The following is a 23,234-nucleotide window of genomic DNA, read 5'->3' as shown; positions in this document are numbered from 1 at the left end:
ATGAGCATAAGCCAGCAAGATGGTCCAGCAAGGAAAAGCACTTGCCGCCAATCCTGGCGGCCTGAGTTCAATTCCCAAGACCCACACGATAAAAGGAAAGAACTGACTCCGGCAAGTTGTCCTCTGACGTCGTGTGCACTGTGACAATGAATACCTACAAATATACAAATGCATGCACATAAAATAAATAGAATATTTTTAAAGGACAAAACACAATGAGAAAGGCCCTTCACTGTTTCTTTAGTCCAGTTCCTGGGAATCAACCACCTCTTAATGGGATCAACTCTTCCTACTTGATGATCTACTCATCATCTTAGTCACGGCTGCTTCACAGTTAGTTAGTTAGTTAGTTAGTTAGTTAGTTAGTTAGTTAGTTAGTCAGGTAGGTGGGTAGGTAGGTAGTTAACACACACCAAAGTGTTCACACTCACCATAAGCTCTGGATATGTGGGCCGTTCTTTGGAATTTTTCTTCAAGCTTAAAGAAAAAAAAATAATCACATTAAAAATATAGAAACCATTTTTCACTGTTAGGATTTAAAAACCAGTGTAAGACTGACCATAACTTTTTTTTAATGCAGAGAAAACGGGTTTCCTATCTCAACTTCTCAGAAACTATGTTTTAAACCACTGTGGGCTTAGATGAGTGAGTGTGGAAGTGGAGTGTTGGGGTGTGTTTGTTTTCCCTTAATTCAACCATGAGTGCCATTCCGTCCAACTGTTCTGATCTAGAGCCATCGCCTTTCCAAACCTACATGCACTTTCCTTCAGGGTAGCTTCTGATCCCGCCTCCCGGAAAAGAACCAGCCAACGCTTCTCACAGGACACTGAGCTCTGCACCCCTTCACTGCCTTCACTGTGTCGCCCTCCCTTTTCCCCTTCCATACACGGCTGGCTATGACACGCTCCTACCCAAACCTGCCTGGGACAGAAACCGCAAACCTGAATTCAACTGAGGTAGTGCACCTTGTTCACTGTGTCTTGATGGATAAGAAAGGAAGGCATATTCAGTCAGCAAATTAGCAATCATTCTTAGAAATATTTTGTGGTTCTGCAGTACTGTCTAGGGGTCACTCAGTTCTCTGAATACCCAGACATTTAATAGCATTTGATACCGGAGGCAATCCTCATAAAACTGCAACATGAAAGAGACCAAACCCGTCACCCCTGTCCTCAACCCGCCCCTATGCTCTCTCCACCCCTGGCTCTAAAATGGAAAAAGAAAAGCAACAGTTTACTTCACATTAGAGTTCCAGGTTATAGAATGGAGAAAAGGACGGCCTTGGAAACGAGGGGGTGCAAAATAACCTCAGTGCTCTGTAGCCACTGGACCATAAAATATACGCGAATGAAAAAAAAAAAGTTGTCAATAAAGTTGAAGAAGCACAATATGACAGTATATTAGGTTGCTAGAATTTGTGCTGAGGGGGTCCTTGTGAGCAAGAGAGGTCTTGCACACATGCCACGAGCTCTGCTGCACCCACAGAAGCTAATCACCGTGAGGGAAGCAAAGAACAGATCTGTGGAAGGGTGACGTCATTGGGAGATTTGGAACCACACAGTTTTAAGCAAAATGAAATTCTTTTTAAAAATTAAAACGAGAGGAAGCTTTTTGAACCAAAACAACTTAAAAGCAGCCTACCAGTTTATTCCAGGCAATGCTGTGGGTAGAGGCCAGGGAACCTGAGACAGGGTTACAGGTAGAGGTGAGGACAGAAGTTGTAACCCGGAACTGAGGGCACACCTAGGACCTAGTGACCTCAGGGACCAGGCAACCTATGAGAGAAAGTTCATCTCAACTGGGGATAAAAATAGAGCACATTAGAAAGAAGAATTATCAACTGTCAGCGTGGGGCTGGGATGAGAATGTGTGCCTCGGTGAAATGGATGAGTTTTTAATCCACTCCTGGCTCTGCAGACACCTATTTCCTGGAGTCAATGTTGGTGGTTCCCAATGGTGGTGATCCTGTACCTATGCCCCAGGGAACATCTCTCTATGTCTGGAGGCATTTTTGGTTGTTGCAACTCATCAGCAGTGCTGTTGCAAGCATTTGACAGAGGCCAAGGATGTTGCTAAGCATCCTTCAATGAACAAGCCTATTTCCCATAACAAAGATAATTCATTTAAAAATGCCCTTGGTGCAGACATCAAGAGGTCAAGAATCCTTGGACTGGACTGTGTGTCATTGGGTGGCCCTCTTTATTTTTTTTTTCAATTTCCTATTTCCTTCTCTAAAATGGAACTCATTTAGAAGAATCATCTCCAGTTATTTCATATGCTATCTGCTTATATTCTCATCAAGAAAACCTCCTATCTCTCTCCGCTGTCTTCCAAGAAACTAAAAGTTGTCTAAATTCAAATATTAGCTAAATTGCCCTCTGGGTATTACTGCCTTGTACACAGAGCCTAGATTATTTTTATTACCCAGGAGCCCCAAATATCCAGCTATTTTCAAAGCAAATCTAAACCTAGAAATTCTTCTTCACTGGTTAATCAGTTTTACTTATTAAATCAATAAAAAAAGAAACATAAACACAACATTAAAACTACACTCAATATTCAAATAATTAAATAGGGAATCTGAGGGGCCAGCAAGATGGTTCAACTGGGTAAGGGCATTTACTGCCAAGACTGGCAACCTGAGCTTTATTCCTGAAACCCACACAGAAGAAGGAGAGAATGGACTCCCGGATGTTACCCTCTGACCTCCATATGTACGCCATGGCTGCTTACACCCAACAGAAGGAAAAGAAGGAAGGAAGGAAGGAAGGAAGGAAGGAAGGAAGGAAGGAAGGAGGGAGGGAGGGAGGGAGGGAGGGAGGGAGGAGGGAGGGAGGGTCAGAGGGAAGGGAAGGGAAAGAGAGGAGGGAGGGAGGGAGATAGAGAAGGGAAGGGAATGAAAATGTTTAAAGTAAATTAAATCTGGAACACTTTTATGTTCTACCTTCCCACAACTAACTTTTTATTCAATTGTAGAACTAAGGGAATGGTTAGCTAAGAGAAACATCTTGATCTTGAAATGTTAAAATAATAGGCTCTTGGAGCAACCAGAGATCTTCCAGTTGGTCTAAAGACTTTAAAAGTTCCTCTTTTTTTTTTTTTGATGTTCTTGTCATTGTGACACTAAAGAGAGAACCCCAGACTTTGAACAGACTAGGAAAGTACTCTACCACTGGGCTATAGCCTCATCCCTGAGGCTTTCAAGTTTAAAGTAAAAGCGACCTTGAGACAGGACATTTTTATCCTCTATGCAGTTTACAAAATTTTCTGTCTTGTTTTAATCTGTATTTTTGAAATTGGAAAAAGTCACCATAGTTGATCAGTGTGAACGTGTTAAGATTTCTCAAACCTCAGAGGCTGTTGCCCAATTGCCCAATAGCTACTTCTTGACTTACGGCCCCTGGTCAGAAAGCAAAGTTTATCCCCAACTACAGAGTTGTAATAAGAAGGACTTAACACAGTAGCTGGCCCTAGTAATGATGATGCCTGTAATTCCAGCACTCAGGAGGCTGAAGCAGAAGGATTATAGAATCAAGGCCAGCCTGGGCTACAGGGGGACTTTTAGGACAGTCTAGTGCTACAGTAAAACCCTATCTACAGAAGAAGAAATAATAGCAGAAGGGAGAAAGGGAGGAAAGAATGAAGGGAAAGAAAGACTGTTCATTGAATTAGTACAACACATCTAACCTATTCTCTCCATCTTTTAAATCAAAAACACTTCAAACATGGCACTAAGAATAGCAAAAAATACCCAAGATAAAGTTGGGGCGGAAGCAAATTTTCCATGTTTAATAGGAAACGCTTGAAATTCCGTATAAAATAACAACCTCGGTGTTCAAAGGCACACCACTTTCTTCTTGGATCAAAGTCTGACTTTTGAATGTTCGAGTGGCTTGTCATTTTCAAGTGTGCAATTAGCTAACGTCTCTAATTCCTCTTCCAAATGCCACAACACAGGGTACTGACCATGGCTGACACTCCAAAACAGATCCGTACTGTCTCGAGAATTGCTGGCTTGAAGTTTATGCTGACCAGAGGTTTTCTGCCTATTTGAACTCCCCCTGATCATTTCCAAGAAGGGCTATTTGGTGCGTCCACAGAATAAAAACACAGTGTGCCTCTGAAGCCATACATTTGTCAAAAGACAAATAAATAATCTACTGCCTCTTTAGCTGCCTTTTTCTGAACAAACAGAATGTGTTTAACTGACTCTTTCATTCTAGCTCCTGAGTCAAACAGTATTGACATCTGGACATCCGGACAGGCCTCTAACACACTTGGGTATGGTAATGGGCTCACTCTTTAGCTGGGTACCAAGACTCCAAAGTAGGTCTGAAGGAATCATTGTGGCAGCAGGCAGCTTGTTTCTATTCAGTTTCTTGTGTGAACACTTACAAAGAGGTTCTAGTGAAAACTGCCAAGCTGCTAGGCCAGAGAAACGGTTCCGTAAAGAAAGCGCTAACCCTGTGAGCATACAGACCTGAGTGTGATCCCCAAAACCCACAGAAAAAGCCAAGAGCAGCAGCTCACACTTCTAATTTGAGCACTGAGGAGGTAAGGAGAAAAAGATCCTTGGGCTTTGTGGCCAGCCAACCAAGCTGAATGAGACACCATGTCTCAAAAAATAAGGTGGATCATAGCCAAGAAACGACACCTGCAGCTGACCTCTGCCCCTTCACATGTACACGTAATACCTACATACACACAAAAACATACACAACACAAGTGCATGAACAACTATATACACTCAACTCCATTCACTATATATATATATGTGTGTGTACAATATATATGCACACAACACAAAACATATGAATCATGTATGTGTGTATGGTCCATAATATATATACATATAAATGTGTGTGTACATTTTGTATACACATATATTCTCCATCTGCTAAGATCCCACTTTTGATAAACTCTTATATTAAACCTTCTACAAGACTAGACTATAAGGATTTCCTATTAGAATTCAGCATTTATATCGAAAAACAAGGCTTGCTTTGTCATGTGGTGGCTTGAGTGGAAAATGCTCCCCATAGTCTAAGGCATTTGAATACTCGGGCCTCATTCGGTGACACTGTTCACTGTTGGGAGCAGGTCGGAAGGTGTGGCCTTGCTGGAGGAAGTATGTCGCTGGGGACTGACTGGCTTTGAGAGCTTAAAGATCTGACCCTATGACTGAGCTAGGCTCTCTGAGTGTGGGTAACAGTTACATAGCTTGGTCTATCTGAGGAGACCCTGGCAGTGGGACCAGGATCTATCCCTGGAGCATGAACTGGCTTTTTGGAGCCCATTCCCTATGCAGGGATGCCTTGCTTGATCTTGGTGTGTGTTGGTTGGGGGGGGGGGGGCGTGATCCTGCCTCAACTTGATATGCCAGGCTTTGTTGACTTCCTATGGGAGGCCATACGCTCTAGGAAGAGTGGAGAGGAGGTGGCAGGGGAGAGGGAGGGGAAACTGTGGTTGGTATGTAAAATGAATAAAATAAAATAAAATAAAAAAGCTCTTGCCCTACGCCCTGTTCACTCTCTGCTTTCTGCTTGAGGTTCAGGATGTGAGCCCTCGGCACCACGCCTACTGTTTGCTGCCACGCCTTCTTGCCATGATAGATTTATCCCTCTGAAACCACAACCTCTTTCTTCCAGAAATTTCCTTGAGTGATGTTTTGTCACAGCAATAGAAAAGCAACTAATACAGGTCAGTACTACCCACACTGAAGAGTCTTCAAATCTCAGTGGCAAAAACACACTGGGGAAAAGGAGCAGCCATCTGCTCTGCTGTTTTGAAATAAATACATAAAAAAAAGTATTTCTAAGAATTGGTGTTTCTCTGTTTTCCTCTGAAATACTCCGAGATGCTGACACAGGTGAGAACTTTGAAAAGGACTCCAGTACCACAGAAAATAATCCCAAGAAGTGACTAGTGGGGTGACATGAAATTAAAGTTCCTTTGCAGCCAAAGAAATAACCATCAGAGTAAAAAGACAGTCAACGGAACAGGAGAAAAGTCTTTGCCATCTACACCCCAGCTGAGGATTTACTACCTATACTACATAATGGCAAGTTTTGAACACCCCAATAAATAAATCTTCCAATCAATCAATGGACTATATAGATGATTCTCAAAAGAAAGGCAAATGACAATAAATACTTGAAAATATTTTCAACATCCTTGGCTATCCCAGAACTCCAAATTAAGAGCGCTCTGAGAGTCCATCTCCTCTTAGATATGATGGCTATTACCAATATAAGAGAGGGCGCAGAAAGAACGTACAAGCCAGAGGGTGCGGGGAAGGGCGGTAAGACTCTGAGTTCTGCACACAACATAGCTTTGCACACATCAACTTACGACAGCTGTTACTACGAAAGAAGACCCCCCCCTCTGTAGAAGATCAAGTCCATCAAAATTCCAGAATGGATGGGGAGGGGTCCCTGGAGATCCCCATCCTGTGTTGTTGATGATTGCTTGGGGAGGGAGAGCCATTCTCCTCGGAGGACTTGTAACGCTAATTGGACTTCAGGGATTCTTAATAATCATTTAAGAAAAGGACAGGAAGTTGGGAGGCAGACAAGGTGGTAGCAGTAAGGGAAGCTGGAGGGAGGTAGTGGTGGACAGATATGATAAAAAAAATACAGTCTGTATATATGGATGAAAGTTCCAAACAAAATAACGTTTAAAAAAAAGAAAGCAAACAGAAGAAATGATGGAAAGGGTGCAGAAAAAGAGGAGCCTTTGTTCACTGCCGTGGGTAAACTTGTGCAGCTACTTTGGAAATGACAATGGAGGTTTGGTACGAATATAAAACTAGAATCACCATAGGACCCAGCTCTGTCACCTCCACTACCAGCTTCCCAGGCATACACTGAGAACTCTATGTCCCATTACAAATGTTTCCCAACTAAGCATATCGTCACTCAATCATAATAACTGAAAGGTCCAATAGCCTAGACGTCCATTATCCAGATGGATGGAAAAAGAATAAGTGTGTAGGTGTGGGTGGGTGGGTGTGGTAGAAATGTCTTTATCTGCAAAGGAACATAAAACTCTGACATTTGCAGGAGAAGAGATGGAACTAGAGATCATGTCAAGTGAGCAAAACCACTCAGGAAAACAAGGGCCCCATCATATGAGGAGTCAGAATTTTAATTTTGGAGAAATGGGATGAGTACAAGGGTGTTAGTGTGTGTGTGTGTGTGTGTGTGTGTGTGTGTGTGTGTGTGTGCGCGCGCGCGCACGCCTGTAGGGTTTTGTGTATGTATGAGGACCCAGGTTCAGTTCCCAAGACCCACATGGTGGCTTACAACAGCTATCTATAAGTCTAAGTCTAGGGGACCTGATAGTCTCCTCTGGTCCCCAAGGGCTCCTCCTACCATATATTGTATACAAGCATACACTCAGGCATACATGCACCCACAAAAACAATAAATAAATAAAGTTTTATAGTTTTTAAAAAGGTTTGTCTCTCCTGAATAAATTAGGAATGTGGGGGTCACGGGAGAGGGGAGAAGGGGAGAAGGGAGCGAGGGGAGGGGAGAAAAATGTATAGTTCAATAAAAGCAATAAAAAATTATTTAGAAATAAAAAAAGACCTGCTCTCTGACAACTTCCAGAATGACATGTTATGAGTTTTGTCGTTATTGTTACTATTATTAATGAACTCCATCACTGAGACCAACTTCTGCATTGTACGCAAATAAAATAACAGTGTTAACAGAGTTGCCAGACTTTCGACAGTCACGGGAAATCCACAACAGATCAGCAACCCAAAATATCAAGATGAATAAACTGTTACATCTGGGGTTACAATTCAGAGAAAAGGAGAAAAAGAAGGAGTTCACAGAGGGACAGTCGTGAGGACTCTGAGTATTGGGGGGAGGTGGGAACAATGTGGTCACTATAGAACGAGCAAAGACCAGACACCTTGACTCTCTGCCCAGATGTGCACATATTAAAATCAGAACACATTCACCTCTCAAGGGTTTGGGCATTTTTTTGTTGTTTTGGGTTTTTTTTTTTCTATACCTTGGGGACAGAACCCAGGGTCTCACACACGCTAGGCAACTGCTCTACTCACTAAAGTCCCAACATCATTTTTATAAATGCTTGCAGAAGTTTCAACGCTTTGATTCCTTAGGGGAAAACATTAAAGCTGAATAAGAGGGGGAAAGACCAGTTTGGTGCAGAATAGTAATTGAACAATGGTACTGGCTGCCCACAAAAAACATTAGGGAATGCTCAGCAGCTGAAGGCTTGTTCACAGAGCTGACGTCTAATCGGGGTTCTCACCACATGCTTAGAGGTTGCATCTGAAGTACACTGTGGTGATTTGAATAAAAATGCCCCCCATCCCATAAACCCATAGGGAGTGGCACTATTAGGAGGTGTGGCCTGTTGGGGTAGGCGTGGCTTTGTTAGAGGAGGCTTGTCATTAGGGATGAGTTTTGAGACCTCAGATGCTTGAGGTAGGCCCAGTATGACATTCTCTTCCTACTGCCTACAGATGCAGATGCAGAACTCTCAGCTCCTTCTCCAGTACCATGTCTGCCTGCATGCCACCATGCTTCCCACCATGACGATAATGGACTAAAGCTCTGAACTGTAGGCCAGGCCCAATTCAATGTTTTTCCTTTGTAAGAGTTGCTGTGGTCATGACATCTCTTCACAGCAATAGGAACCCTAAGTAAGACAAATACTAAGGTTGCAAATACTTGAAAAAAAAAAAAAAACCGATGCTGAGCTTGGGAGTCAGCACTTTGGAAAACTTTACCAGAGACTGGCCACCGAATGCACAAGGACAGCAGAGAACTACATTAAACCGTGGATCCACAACGGGACACTCAGCCTTCTGGAACTTTTCACACCTGGCATGTTCTTCCCCAAGCTTCATGAAATACCCAGAATCCTTAGGGAAGGGGCCCAGGTAGGAGAAGGGCAATTGAAAGGGCGTTTGAAGACACTTCCTGCCACAGGCTCCTCGCCTGCAAGAGCTCTTCTGAGATGTCTGGGAGTCAACGATGGACCATGACTCACGGCTTTTCCTATGTGACCTTTAAACACTTGAGGATGGGGGGGGGGGGGCGACAAGGAAACAAAATAAAAACAAAAAACATCAAGTTTCTTGAGTCTAGAAGGCAAAATCGCGCATGACCCAGCTTCAAGCTGGCAGATGCACCCCCTCACCCACACAATCACTCAGGGAAAACAGGACGCACTTCGGGAGACCAGAGAAGGGAGGGGACACTTTTATTAAAGACATCCAACAGCATTGTCCTAGTGCCCAGTACTCCAGCTCTCTCTGGTCTTTCCACCAAAATGAAAACTTGGAATAAAGCGTCATGGTAGCCTCGTAAAACATGAGGGGAAAGCACCAGGAGCAGAAAGGGGGTGAGCACCAAGCAACCGTCCAAAAGGTCTTAAGCAACAAAGAGTTTCCCTGTCTCATCATATTTTTCCAGCAAAAGCTGTATTTGAAACACCACTTCCACAGAAGCAAGGCCAACGGAGTATTGCCTCAGCATTCTGTCTGTACCTCAGGGAGACTTCCAGGTCTAGGTCAATTCTCAGTGGCAACTGTGGCTGGGACTGCCTCCTCCAAGAAGCACGGTTGGGAAGACAGACAGCTCTGACCCACCCACTCCCCCCACGCTCCTATCTGTTTTCACAGAAGAGCCATCTAGACTAACTTCTTTCCACCTTGGCATCTTCCTCCCGGCAGCGTCTGCAGCTATCACTACCATTCTGCTACATTAAGCATCATGGTCACCGTGTAGACAGACATCACGAGAGTACCTGGAAAACACTACGTCCTCCTTACTCTCCTTGACCGCATGAGTAACACCCTTTCCTCTTTGTGCTTCAACTTTCTTTGGATTTGCCTCCAAATCCTCAACAGTGCCTGCTAGAACTGCACAGGCAAATTCACCCACAGTCAACGTGGGTTCAGCAGAGGGCAAAGCTCTGCATAACTTGTACACATCCAAGCAATGTTCTTGAGTGCCCCAGAATCTCCTCAGCACAAAGAAATCTTTGCTTCAATTCCCCATCCCAAGCCTTCCACCAGGCTCGCTACCTTTGTCTGTAACCAATATCAGATCGCTTACAGTTCTGTCCTGGTTTCATTTCCGTTGCTTGAATAAAAGGACAGGACCCAACTTATGACACAAAAGGTTCTTTTTAGCTCACAATGCCAGGTTATAGTCCAGCACAGGAACCCAAACCCAGGGAATGACACCACTCACTTTTAGGCCCAGCCCACATCCACTGGCCTAATCAAAACAATCCCCTCACAGATTTCCCACAGGCCAACCTGTTCTAAATAATCCTTCACTGAGACTCTAAGAGTGTGTGGAGGCAACAGCTAAAATTAACTGGCCACCACAAAGTCCTGGAGAGGTTTTCCCTGCTTTGTTGATGTGATACAGTGCGATCCTCCTGATGCCATCTTCCTTGTTTCACTCACCTTAGTTGGAGAAATGCCTCCCAAGGCCTCCGCTCAGGTTTTATACCCTACGCACAAACACCACACCATCTTAATTTATATCCTCCAAATATCCTATGCATATCTCCATCCCTGGTCTTGCCAATCCAATGGTGATGCTACCAAATAAATATTGGCATCATTGAATCCCCTCCTAGACTTGGAATTGGAGCTAGGGGCAAGGCCTGTGTCCTGCAGCATGGGGGACACAATCCACGGATGCTTCTGAAATGAGTGTATGCGATGGACCGGACCCCATGGAGGAGTCATGAGAATGATCTGTCTTCGTTAGCGCAGGTCTGTGGGATGGAGGGTCCTCTTACCACTGTGAGGTAAAGTCAACAAACTCTGCGGAGAACTTGTCTGCCGGGAGCTGCGGGGATGGCTCTTCTACCACTTGCTTTAGCTGCTGGAAGGGAGTTCCCCAAGAGTCATAGGGAAACCGGAGGATGGCCAGCTCAATCTGAAAAGGAGGGAAACAAACGGAGGGAGGCAACCATTTAGGGAGGGCTCTTAGGAAGCAGCCGTGTTCCTTTCCAGGAGGACTAGAGGTGAAGTTCAAGTACAATTAGGGAAGAAAAATAAACTAGAAACCCATCCTCACAAAAATCTTAGAGCTATTTTTTTTAAATATTATCTTAGTAGCGACAGCTATTTAGACCTACTTAAACAAACGAGTCCCTTGATAACACCCCTGAGTGCTAGTTAATAAAAAACTTATCAGCCAAGAGCACTGAAGTTCAAGACAGGAAACAACCAGTTTTTCAAATATCTGGCCAGAAAGGAAGGCATAACTTTGGCAGCACTGTGCCTCTGCTGCCACCTACAGGTCCCTCAGTGAAATGGAAAATTAAAAAAAAAAAAAGTTACCCAGGACCAAATGACTGATCTTTTTTTGGACTTGCGTAAAGGCCACTCTGCTGTTACAGAATCACATGTTTTCTGGGCAGGGACATGGAATAACTCACTGGATATAATCAGCTGCTGGTCCTGGGCAGGAGCCAGGACCACAGTGGATAATTCCAGACCTCAGAGACACACGGAAAACGTACGCAGTGGTAAGAGATAAGGCAGCAACTGACTGCAGTCACAGGGCCATGCTGGGGAAAGTACACTGTCTGTCGTTGTGTTCTTAGGATAAATCTGATTTCAACATATAAAACTTCCACCGCGAAAATGCTCAGCGCAGAGCTGGGGACGTCACCCAGTTGGCACAGTGCTTGTACAGCATTCAAGAATCCAAGAGTTCGATCCCCAGCATGGTATCAAACTAAGCATGGTGATGCATGCCTGTGAGCCCAGCACTTTATGAGTGGAGAGAGGATCAGAAGTTAAAGGTCATCCTGGGCTACATATAGATTTTGAAGCCAGCCTGAGTTACATGAGATATGGTCTCAAAAAGAACAAACAAAAACAAAAAACACAGCTTATGCATTTGGCCTACCAGGACCCACACATTAGCATTCGGTTTGCAACTTAAGCTTCTTGTCTTGATTATAATAATTTAATTTGAACTATAAAAAATTGATCAACACCATGTCTATTGGAAAGATTGTCTATGAGAATACACAAGTTACTGAAGGTCATATGATAGTAAAAGACAGAAAAATTTGAACAGCGAAATCTCACTCAAGGGTTTCCACTGTACCACACTGCAAACAATCAGCCGGGATAAATGACCCGCCATCTCAGACAGGAAAGCATGCCCAAATGTAGTGTCAATAGCATTTGCTTCTGGGTCCCCAAAGACCACCCACCGCATCCAGTTTCATGCCCAAAACCTCATAGCCCACAATGATGATCATAGGTTACCATGGTGATGCCCAGACTCCAAATGTCAGACTTCACACTGTACCCCTTCTGGTTGAGCTCCGGGTTTATTCGTTCAGGCTGGAAAAGGAGGCAGACAGTTAAGAAACGGAAAGACTACTGAGATGCTACGTGTAGGTCAATAAAGACGTGGGTGGAGACAGAACCGGCTGCCAAATGAGTTATTTGACTCTGTTAATGCTCTGCCCAGGCCAAAAGATCGGGTAATCACAAGCTATGAAATATCTCCATAGGGGTTTCCTCCCTTATATTGGTCTTAAAGGCAGCAATGAATCCAGATCCTTCATAACACGTTTTAACTGCCTTAAGGACAAGGGTCCATGTTCACACTCTCCATCTGTTAAAAATCATCCAGCAACTTAAAACCCATTCAAAAGAAACTGAAGAAGTTCCCAGCTACTGTCCGATATTAAGAGACCTTAGGGACCCTTACTCAGACATGGACAAGAAGTTTTCAAACTCAAACGCAAGTCCATTTCCAAAACGAACATTCTCTTCCCAGCTAAAAGAATATCAAGGTCTCGCTAGTTAGCAGGGAGTAAGCACAGGCGTTCAGGTGTTCTGGGATGACCACACCTGCTTTGTGTGGGTAATTTAAGTTATTCACAGTCTTTCCTCCTTAGCAATCAAGCCGATACTCGCGTGCAAATCAGTATGAAAAACTGTATGACACTGTGTATTACTTACATGCAGTTTCAAACAATATGCCACTTCAACTTAATATTGAAAGGTAATATATAAACACATATGTATATGTGTGTATATATAGATATATGATATATAGATATAGATGTGTGTATATAGAGATATATGATATATATAGATATAGATGTGTGTATATATAGATATATGATATATATAGATATAGATATATATGTGTATATATAGATATATGTATATATATGCTATGATTTGCACGTTTGTGTCATCCCAAAGTGAACATGTTAAAACCTTGTCCCACCTGTGACCATGACAGGAAGTTGTATCTTGATAAGATGATTATGGATTTGGGGTGGATTCCCTGTGGATAAGGTTAATACCCTCATCAAAGAAGCCTGAGACAGATCTTCTGCTCTTTCCATGACATGAGGACCAGCAAGGAGCTACAATGCGCCAGAGAAGCAGGCTCTCACCACGCCCTGAACTTTCCAAGTCACTGCGGACTTGCCAGAGTGGAAAACCCATAAAAAACTATCTGTGGTCTGGTCTGTAGGGTACCTAGTTTGTGGTATTTTGGCTATATAACTTCAAAGGATGGAGATAATATATGGAGCAAGTGACTAATGACTTCTGACATAAGATCTTTAAGAAAATGGCCCAATGCAGAATATTTCTTGAATCTGAGGTTTATTTCAATTTTCCCTTATAATCATCCATTTCTTATTTTCTGTCCTGGTTTTGCATGTAGCACAAATAATAAAAACCCAGAGACAGATATTGGGGTTCAACCTGAAGATCAGAAAAGCAAAGCAGCCAGCCAGCCACTAGAGAGCTCTTACCTCTAAGAAATCCTCAGTCTGAAATGGCGATCCTGCCTCCAGGAGTCCTCAGAATGAGACTGAGTCGAGAGCTGTCTCCTCCCACCTCATAATCCTCGTTCCTCTCTAGTGCTGGGATTAAAGGCGTGCACCACTACCACCCAGCTTCTATGGCCAACTAGTGTGGCTACTGGGATTATAGGTGGGTGCCACCACTGCCTGGCTTGTATGGTTGACCAGTGGCTGTTTTATTCTCTGATCTTCAGGCAAGCTTTATTTATTAAAATACACATGAAATGTCACTACAGATGCATTTCTCAGCACAAGCATACACATACACACATACACACACACACACACACACACACACACTCCTCTGGGTGCTTGAACTTACAGCCATGTACGGTTTACAACCCGCGTCAATCGTTTTAGCAACAGAGTCCACCAGGTAGCCACTGATTCCAAAATCACACATCTTCACTTGGCCCAGAGCATTAATGAGCACGTTAGAAGGCTTGACATCTGAAAGAAAAAGTGACGATTCACGTCTCCATCACTAGATGGCTCTAGACTCTCCACTTGTTTTGGACTTCAGCGTCTGACAAGCTGCCCGACACAAACGTCACCGCAAGCTTTGCTTTTTCCCTCTTGGTTTTTAATTCTTCACATTTTGTCTGTGTCTTTCAGGGTCATGAAACACCAAACGGGAAAGCCTGTCTCCTCTGCTTATCACTTCATTGCTGCCACACGCATAGTAAGAACTGGAAAACACGATTACCAAACCAAATGTCCCATGCAAAGTGATCTTTCAGGGCTAGGGAGGTGACTCAGTGCATAGAAGCACTTGTCATCCATGGTGACCTGAGTTCAAATACTCAGCACCCATGTAAAGTGCCTGCTGCAATGTGTGTGTGTGTGTGTGTGTGTGTGTGTCTACAATCACAACATCCTTGTGGGAAGAAAGAAGACACAGACAGGACTCCCCAGAAGTGTGGGTCAGCTTGATGTACATGGCAGTGAATAACAAGATACTGTCTCAAATGCGGTTGACGATAAGGACCAACCAAAACCTGAGGTTGCCCTTTGACCTCTACAAGTGAACTGTGGGATTAAAGCACCCACCCTTACACACGCATACAACACATATATACATATACACAGAGAAGAGAAAGTGCTCTATTGAATAATTAGTGTAAGAGTAAGAGGCTGGAGAATGAAAGCCTGTAAACCCAGTACTTTAGAGACGGGGCAGGGGTAGGGGAGGGGATCCTTTAGCGACATAGCAAGTCTGAGACCATCCTAGGCTACAGGAAACCCTGTCTCGTAAAAAAAAATAAATAAAAAGTAAAAAATAAAACCAAAATTTTTCAATATCATTTTTCTCTTAAAATGGGACACACCAAATTTAATTTTATTGCTTTCATAGTTTTGTATATATTCTAGCAAAAAAAATTGAATATTGCAATATTCTAAAGAAAGTGCAAACGACTCCCATGCCTACAGATAATCTGAAAGTTTGTTGCTCTATAGTCTCACTTCCTTCTTATAATCCACTCTCCTGTTTTTCCAGTGAACATTAATAATGGCAGGCACACTGTGCAGGGCATTTTACATCACATCCCAGCTCACAGATGTTAAGAATTTACCCCCCACACAGACCTTAGTACCCATCAGTACCACTACTAATGTCCTCAGAAAACCTCTTAATATACAAACCACAGGGTGTCCCTGACTAGAACCTTCCAACAATAATCTGCTCCTTGTTTTTCTTATACTATTTTATATATGGTACTTTCCTATTTCCAGGCTGTTTTATTGAAGATTTTCTAGCTTTCTCTTTATTGAGAATTCCTACAAGGAATTTTTTTAAATTAATTTATTCTTAAGTATGTCTCTCTCTATGTGCAAGTGCAGTGCCCTCAGAAGGGACAAAAGAGTGTTGGATCCCCCTGGGACTGGAGTTACAGATGGTTGTGAGCCACCATGTGGATGCTGGGAATTGAACCCAGTCCTCTGCAAGAACAGTCAGTTTTCTTTCTTTTTTTTTTTTGTTTTTTTTTTTTTTTTTTTTGGTTTGTTTTGTTTTGTTTGGTTTGGTTTGGTTTTTTGGTTTTTGGAGACAGGGTTTCTCTGTGGTTTTGGAGCCTGTCCTGGAACTAGCTCTTGTAGACCAGGCTGGTCTCGAACTCACAGAGATCCGCCTGCCTCTGCCTCCCGAGTGCTGGGATTAAAGGCGTGCACCACCACTGCCCGGCAACAGTCAGTTTTCTTAAGCACTGAGCCATCTATCTAGGTCCCTAGAATTGTTTAAAAAATACATTTTCCTAGATAAGTCTGTTGTATTATGGAGCGGTGGGGCCGCGTCCCCAGCACCCCAGCCGCACCCCGGCCGCCCGGCTAGCTCAGTCGGTAGAACATGAGACTCTTAATCTCAGGGTCGTGGGTTCGAGCCCCACGTTGGGCGCCAAGTGAAGGCGTAAGTCACAAACAATGCCACAGCAGTTTGGAATTATGATTAATAGGGTAGTATTTATTTAAAGGGGAAAAAACTTACAGATCACCGTCAGCCCTCTGTACAACCAGGAAGGGAGTCTAGTCGCCGGCCGAGCAGAAAGTGAAGAAAGCGAGAGAAGGAAGTGGCCGCTTTTTTAAAGGGAGAGAGACCACGCCCCAATGGGCTGGTATCTCAGCGGCTATAGGCTGGAGGAGCGGAAGGACCTCCCGCAACATAAGTCTTAGGTCTTCCTCATGCTATTCAAAACATCTCTACTCAAAGTAACTTTAGAGACTGGGAAGATGTCTCAGTGGTCAGAGAGCTTGTTGCTCTTCTAGAGGACCCAAGTTCAGATCACAGCACCCACATCAGGCAGTTCACAACAGCCTGTAACTCCAGCAGCAGGGGATCCAATGCCCTCTTCTGGCCTCTGGAGGTTCTGCACTAATGTGACAGATACACACATACCTAAGTACACATATACACCTAAGTAAAAACAAAACTTTAAAGAATTGTGAGACAAATGGATGGAAAAGGACGGGTGATTACATTAGAAGATGAGTGGGTGGATGGAGAAAGAGCAGACGGTTGGGAAGATGACTCAACACCTAAAAGTGCACACTGTGCCAGCAGGAGGGACCTAGGTTCAAATCCCTAGAATCCACATTAAAAGCTAGGCATAGTCATGCACACCAGTGGCCCAGTTCTATAAGGAGACAGGGTTTGGTTAGCTGCTTCAGTGGAAGATCCTGCCTCAGAGAAATAATACAGCATGTGACAGAGTGAGAACCTGGCATCCTTCTGTGGTGTCCACATGCATGCATGGGTGAGCATACCCACACACGTTTGTGCATAAGAAGTGCACACACGTGCGCACACACACACACACACACACACACAACAGAAAAAGAGGAAGACTGGGAAAGAGAAAGCAAAAAAAAAGAGACAATGCCATTTTCTCTCCACTTCCTGCAGCTTGGAAAGGCTCTGCTTTGGTCCGGAGATTCCCAGATTACACCTGCACAGCCACATCTGGGGACCTTGTTAAGTTGCAGCTCTGATCCGTTCTGTAACCACCTCTGCTATAAAGTGCACAAAATTATAAGCTGCATTTTTCTTCCCTTGGGTCCTTTCAAATTTTCAATGATGCATCTAGAGCTCTCCTCAGTGAATTTCTATTCAGTTTAGGTGTGATACAAAATTCATTTGTTTTTGTATTCTCGGCCAAGACAAAGAATGCCCAAGGCCAAGGCCTGAATCTTAAATATCTTCCAAAAGCTCATGTACTGTAGGCTTAGTCCTCAAGTGAGCCATATGGCAGATGCTGATACCCTTAACAGGTGGGGATTGCAGGGATGCTTGAGGTCACTGGGGACTTCCCTTGAGGGAGATTAGGGCATCCTGGTCTCACTGTCTCCCTTTTATCCCTGGCCATAAGGTAAAGAAGCTTCCTCTGCAGCATGGCCCCAGCATCTTGTACTGACTGCTGCCTCACCACTGACCAAACAGTCACAAGGTCAGTTAACTACAGACTGAATCCTCCCACCTGTGATTCAAAATAAACCTTTCTTCTTTGTGTCAAGTGTTTCGCCACAGTAATTGAAGTTTAATACAACTGTTTCCATTTGTTACAGTGCCAACAAAGCCGTCTAGTTCCCCTGCCTAACTCAGCCCCCACCCCTGCAAACACAGGGAAGAGTGGGAGAGGAAAGGAAAACACCGGGCAAAAGAAATGAGCTTCGGACAAGGAACTGCCAAGACAGCTCGACACGTGCTTACCTCGATGGATGACGGAGAGCTTACTGTGTAGATGTTCTAATGCTTTTACAATCTACGAGAAAAACAGAGTGGATTTATCGACCCCATCGCTGGAAAGAAGCTGAACGTTAAGTGTGTTCAATTTTATTAACTTCCCCTGCTTAAAGTTGCTGAGTGAGGGATTTTTCTCAAATAGCAATGGCCCCTAATCAGGAACACAACAGGAAGTTACCCAACTGGGCTCCTCCCACCAAGGAGGATTGCATCTTGTAGCAGAGATGCCTCCTTCATCTCTCTGAAGCATCGTTTTCCCCCACCTTCTTGAACCTTGGTAGCCATGAAGGCTGCCTTGTCTTCTTACTTCTTTTACACTGTAGTGCTAAGAAAACATTAAAAACTCGACTAAGAGAGGTGAAGTCAGCACGAGTACAGGCACGGGATCGGTCGTCACAGAAGATGTACACATGGCTTGGAGGCCCTGAGGGTGACTTTTAATTGTCGACTTGACACGATCTGTAACTGCCTTGGAGGAGAGTCTAATGAGAGACTGTCTAGCTCAAGTAGACCTGTGGGCGGGTCTGTGGAAGGTTATCTTGATTGTGTTCACTGAAGGGAGAAGATCCAGCCCATGGTGGGTGGTGCCATGCTTTGGGTAGAAGATTGCATAAAAATATAAGAAACAAAATTCATGCACTGATTCATTGTTCTCTGCCCTGGACTGTGGACGTAATACGACTAACTGCTTCAACCTCCTGATGCCTTGCTTTCTCTGCAATAGCGACCTGTAACCTGGAATCAGGAGCTAAGTAAGCCCTTTCTCCCTCTGGTTTCTTTCGTCAGGGCTTTTTGTGGGTTTTGTTTGTTTGTTTGTTTGTTTTATAAATATTTATTTATTTATTATGTATATAATATTCTGTCTGTGTGTAAGCCTGAAGGCCAGAAGAGGGCGCCAGACCTCTTTACAGATGGTTTTGAGTCACCATGCGGTTGCTGGGAATTGAACTCAGGACCTTTGGAAGAGCAGCCAATGCTCTTAACCACTGAGTCATCACTCCAGCCCAAAATAATATTTATTTATTTATTATATTATGTGTATAGTATTCCTTCCACGTGTGCCTGCAAGCCAGAAGGGGGCCCCAGGTCTCATTATAAATGGCTGTAAGCCACCATGTGGTTGCTGGGAATTGAACTCAGGACCTCTGGAAGAGCAGTCAGTGCTCTTAACCTCTGAGCCATCTCCCCAGCCTGTTTGTTTGTTTTATTACAGACAAAGAAACGAAACTAAGATAGAGGCACTTGGCATGATTTACCAAACCAGGTCCATGGCTGCACGTACTACAGAGAGACTGGGAGGAAAAGCTCTGATCTGGCCACCCACTGACACACTCAGTCAGTACCCAACAGAATCTATTGGAGTAACAGATCTAACAGCTAGAGGGCGGGGATGAGGCAAAGACACAATCTGGGACTTGTTCCATTCCCTTGAGCAGGCAAGGTTCATGATGTACTCACAGAAACTGCTATCTTCCCTAAAATATCCTCTGGAATTGTCTGGCCTTTATCAATAACTTGTTTGTAGAATTTATCTAGTGACGTATCCATGAGCTCCATGCATATCCAGACGTCACCCTGGAGATCAATAAGTTCAGGAATTGTCAGTGAGGAGGGGAAGAGGGGAAAAAAATAGCCCGCAATTTTTCCAAAGGGTTTCTCCTCAAGATTTTAAAATCATTTAAAAAGCAAAACAAGATTGTTTCCACAGGGCAGTCCAGCAGAGAGCAGCGAGACTCTGATAAGATCAGAGACTCTTTAAGTTGCTGGTCTCCTTGGACACTGAACTGAAGGATCACCTACCTCCCGGAAGAGAGCACCATAGAAGGTGACGGTAAAGGGACAGTCCACTGTCCTCATGGAAACGTCCAGATCCATCAGTAGCCGTTTCTGCTCCTGGCTATTAACTGTGGCCCGGATCCGCTAAACGGGAGCACATGGGAAACGTATGGTTACTCCTCTGAGGAAGAGTCAGTTGAGACGGGAACCCACCAGAGCTCCAGCCTCACAACAGAATCAAACTTTACAGCGTTAGCAGAAACCTGGCCCACAGCAACCCTAAGCATTAGCTATCTGAACAAATGAAAAGCAATGAAGGTGGTTGGCCGTTTGATTTCCCAATCAGTCTGCTTAGAAGCAAACACACGGTGTACATCAGAGAGGGGCGAGTACGTGGGGAAACACTTCAAAGGTGCTAACACAATCAGTGTTTATGTCAGCTCAATGCAAAAGGTGACAGCATTGATTACTTTCTGCTTATCTGAGATGCCAAGATTTTAGAAAAAAGAAAAACAGCTCGGGTTGTTGAGACAGCTCAGCAGTTTTTTACAGAAGAGCCAGATTTGATTCCCAGCACCCACATGGTAGCTCACAAGTGTCTTGTAATTCTAATTCCAGGAAATGTAATGCTCTCTTCTGGCCTCTGTAGGAACTGCACACACATGGTATACATACATACTGTCAGGCACACACATATATGATGTGGGATTCCCCTCTGTATGCTGTGAAAACCATTGGTTAATAAAGAAACTGACTTGGCCTGTGATAGGGTAAAAGAACAGAGCTAGGTGAGGATAACTAAACTGAATGCTGGGAGAAGGAAGGCAGAGTTTAGGAAGCCATATAGCCCCACTGGAGACAGATGCCAGAACTTTACCCAGTAAGCCGTATCCTCATGGTGATACACAGATTAATGGAGATGGGTTAATTTAAGATATAAGCTAGGCAAAAAATACAGTTAAGCTATTGGCCTAACAGTATTGTAAATAATATAGTTTTTTGTGGTTATTTCATGGTCTGATCAGCTGGGAGCAAACAAGCGGCCCCCTACTACACACATGTATATACACATAAAAATAAATCTTTCCAAAAAATAGCAAAAAAGGGTAAAATTTCCACTTCTGGAAAATGTTAAAGAGCCATAGCTATAGTCAACTGAGGTACTTAGTCAAATGGTGGTTTGAAAGAAAATGGCTCCCAAAGGGAGCAGCATTATTAGGGGGTGTGGCCTTGTTGGAGTAGGTGTGGTCTTGTTGAAGTGTATCACTGTGGAGGCGGGCTTTCAGGTCTCGTATATGCTCAAGATACTAGCCAGTGTTGCAGTTTACTTCCTGTTTCCTACACAAGACAAAGAACGCTCAGTTGCCTCTCCAGCTCCATGTGTGCCTGCACACCACCATGTCCCACCATGATGATAATGGACTAAACCTCTGAATTGTAAGCCACCCAATTAAATGTTTCATTTATCAGAGTTACCATGGCCATGGTGTCTCTTCACAGCGATAGAGACCCTAGCTAAGACAGGTACCCTTAGGAAATTCATTCATTCGAGGACAAATTTGGTAATAAAAGTCACAGATGATTGTATCTCTAATAGAAAATGTTATCTTTTGGACATACATCTTTCCACTTTCTAAACTCACCTCTAGAGTACTCAGATCTACTTAAGACATACAGGCTGATTCCAAACTTCACATAGCTCACAATCCAAGAAATCAACACTCGATGGCTTTTACCCTTCTTTTCTCACAAATATAAACAATTTGATTTCTCAGTTTTTGCTTCTTGACTTTCAAGGGCAGTTCTTTTAAAACAACACAATATGTAATTAAAGAGGGTTTTGTTTAGAATCTGGTTGTATAAAAACAACAACAACATAACATAATACTTTGAGATAATCAAGGAAATTTTAATTTAGGTTGGTATTAGATGAGGTTTTTTTAAGAGTACTATTAATTATTTTAAGTGTAATTAGTTACACTGTAATAGGGACTAGAGAGATGGCTCAGTGGTTAAGAGCACGTACTGTGCTTGTAGAAGACCAAAGTTTAGTTCTTGGACTCAAGTCAGGTGGCTCACAACTACCTATAATTCTAGCTCCAGGAAACCTGACATCTTCTTCTGGCTTCCAAGGGCATCTTCATCCATGTGTATAGACACAGACACTTACACACCCACTCACACAAATTCTTTAAAAATTAAAAGTGGGGGACAGAGAAAACTTGGGAAATAAATAGAAAGCAGATATGACACAGACTCGCCAAGTACCTTCCTCAAAGGTCAAGGGAAATACTGATTGCTACAGAGTCCTTTTTCATTCTGTGGTGGGCTATTTTGCTTCTGTGAAAAGAGCCAGCTCACAGCTGAGATGGGCAAGGGCATACGCTGAAGACATGACCCATTTTCTGGAACATCAACTCTACCTTCACCGCCATGATCTGCCCGCTGGGCACGTGTCGCATCTTCTCCACCACCCCGTACGCACCTCGCCCCAGCTCCACTATAGGTTCCAGGTCATCTGCCTTCACCTCAAAGTTCTGCAAGGCACAAAAGTCGTCACAAAAGAAGCAAGTAGAAACTAAGCAGGGCACTGAGCATACTGCCTTTTGTCTGGGTTCTTAGGGTATTGGTATGAGAGCTGGGCCACACGTTTTTCTAGCATGTCGAGATGCCACTCAAAGCAAAGAGTACCAGGAGATATTTAGGGTCCCATGGTAGACAACTCGCTGGTCCCCAACACCAGACCAAACTCCACCCAACTAGACTTTCAAACTGTGCCTCTGAAGCTATACTGAAGTTTCTTATCATCTGTGACTGGCTACTAGCAACTAGAACTGTGTGGCTTTGATAAACACCCTCCTGAGAGAGCCATCTATCTCCCTCTGAAGCCTTCCACAGGGATCACAATCGCTTGATTGCAATTCCTGATTCAAAAATAACAAAAGCGCCACCTGTCAGCTCCCTTTTAATACAAAAGCCTTTTTGGTCCATCCCCTGACAGGCTGCCACAGGAAACAAGGTATCGGTGTTCAGTTGGGAAGTATACATCCGAAGAGGACAAAGTGTCCATCACTACCATGTGACCTTTCTCACCTGGTTTCCAATAGAAATGCAAGCCTTGGAGTCTAAATCTCGAGGTGGCCTAAGAAAAAGAAGGGACAAAAGAAGCAGCATGAAATAGTTGGTCAACCATGTCCTTCCCAAGCACGGCAGCTGTTGAATTTGCTCCAAGGAAACTGGTCAAGGGAACCGTGGACGGGTGAGAGGGATCAAGCAGGCAGAGGAACAGTGGGAGGAGTCAAGCGGACATGAACAGTGGGAGGAGTCAAGTGGACATGAACAGTGGGAGGAGTCAAGGGGTCAG

The 23,234-nt window shown here is 43.8% G+C and overlaps 1 protein-coding gene and 1 non-coding gene across 2 annotated transcripts in view; one reads left to right on the top strand and one right to left on the bottom strand.

Annotated features, from left to right (window-relative positions):
- The window catches only part of Map2k6 (mitogen-activated protein kinase kinase 6), a 126,559-nt gene that overhangs the window by 6,169 nt on the left and 97,156 nt on the right, over positions 1-23,234 (bottom strand). The window contains exons 3-11 of the mRNA XM_013347597.2: positions 22,964-23,012; positions 22,294-22,407; positions 19,895-20,014; positions 19,553-19,669; positions 18,062-18,113; positions 14,183-14,310; positions 12,293-12,370; positions 10,804-10,943; positions 432-477 (exon numbers count right to left, since the gene is read on the bottom strand). Coding sequence (XP_013203051.2) covers positions 432-477; positions 10,804-10,943; positions 12,293-12,370; positions 14,183-14,310; positions 18,062-18,113; positions 19,553-19,669; positions 19,895-20,014; positions 22,294-22,407; positions 22,964-23,012 — 844 coding nt within the window. The remainder of the gene's footprint in view (positions 1-431; positions 478-10,803; positions 10,944-12,292; positions 12,371-14,182; positions 14,311-18,061; positions 18,114-19,552; positions 19,670-19,894; positions 20,015-22,293; positions 22,408-22,963; positions 23,013-23,234) is intronic.
- On the top strand, positions 16,180-16,252 carry Trnak-cuu. Its single transcript has one exon. It is a non-coding gene; the product is annotated as a tRNA-Lys (tRNA).

This window comes from Microtus ochrogaster, chromosome 7 (assembly GCF_000317375.1).
Source record: "Microtus ochrogaster isolate Prairie Vole_2 chromosome 7, MicOch1.0, whole genome shotgun sequence".
Lineage (NCBI taxonomy): Eukaryota > Metazoa > Chordata > Mammalia > Rodentia > Cricetidae > Microtus > Microtus ochrogaster.
Note: the sequence above shows the minus strand (reverse complement) of the source record. Positions and strands in the feature narration are given on the sequence as shown.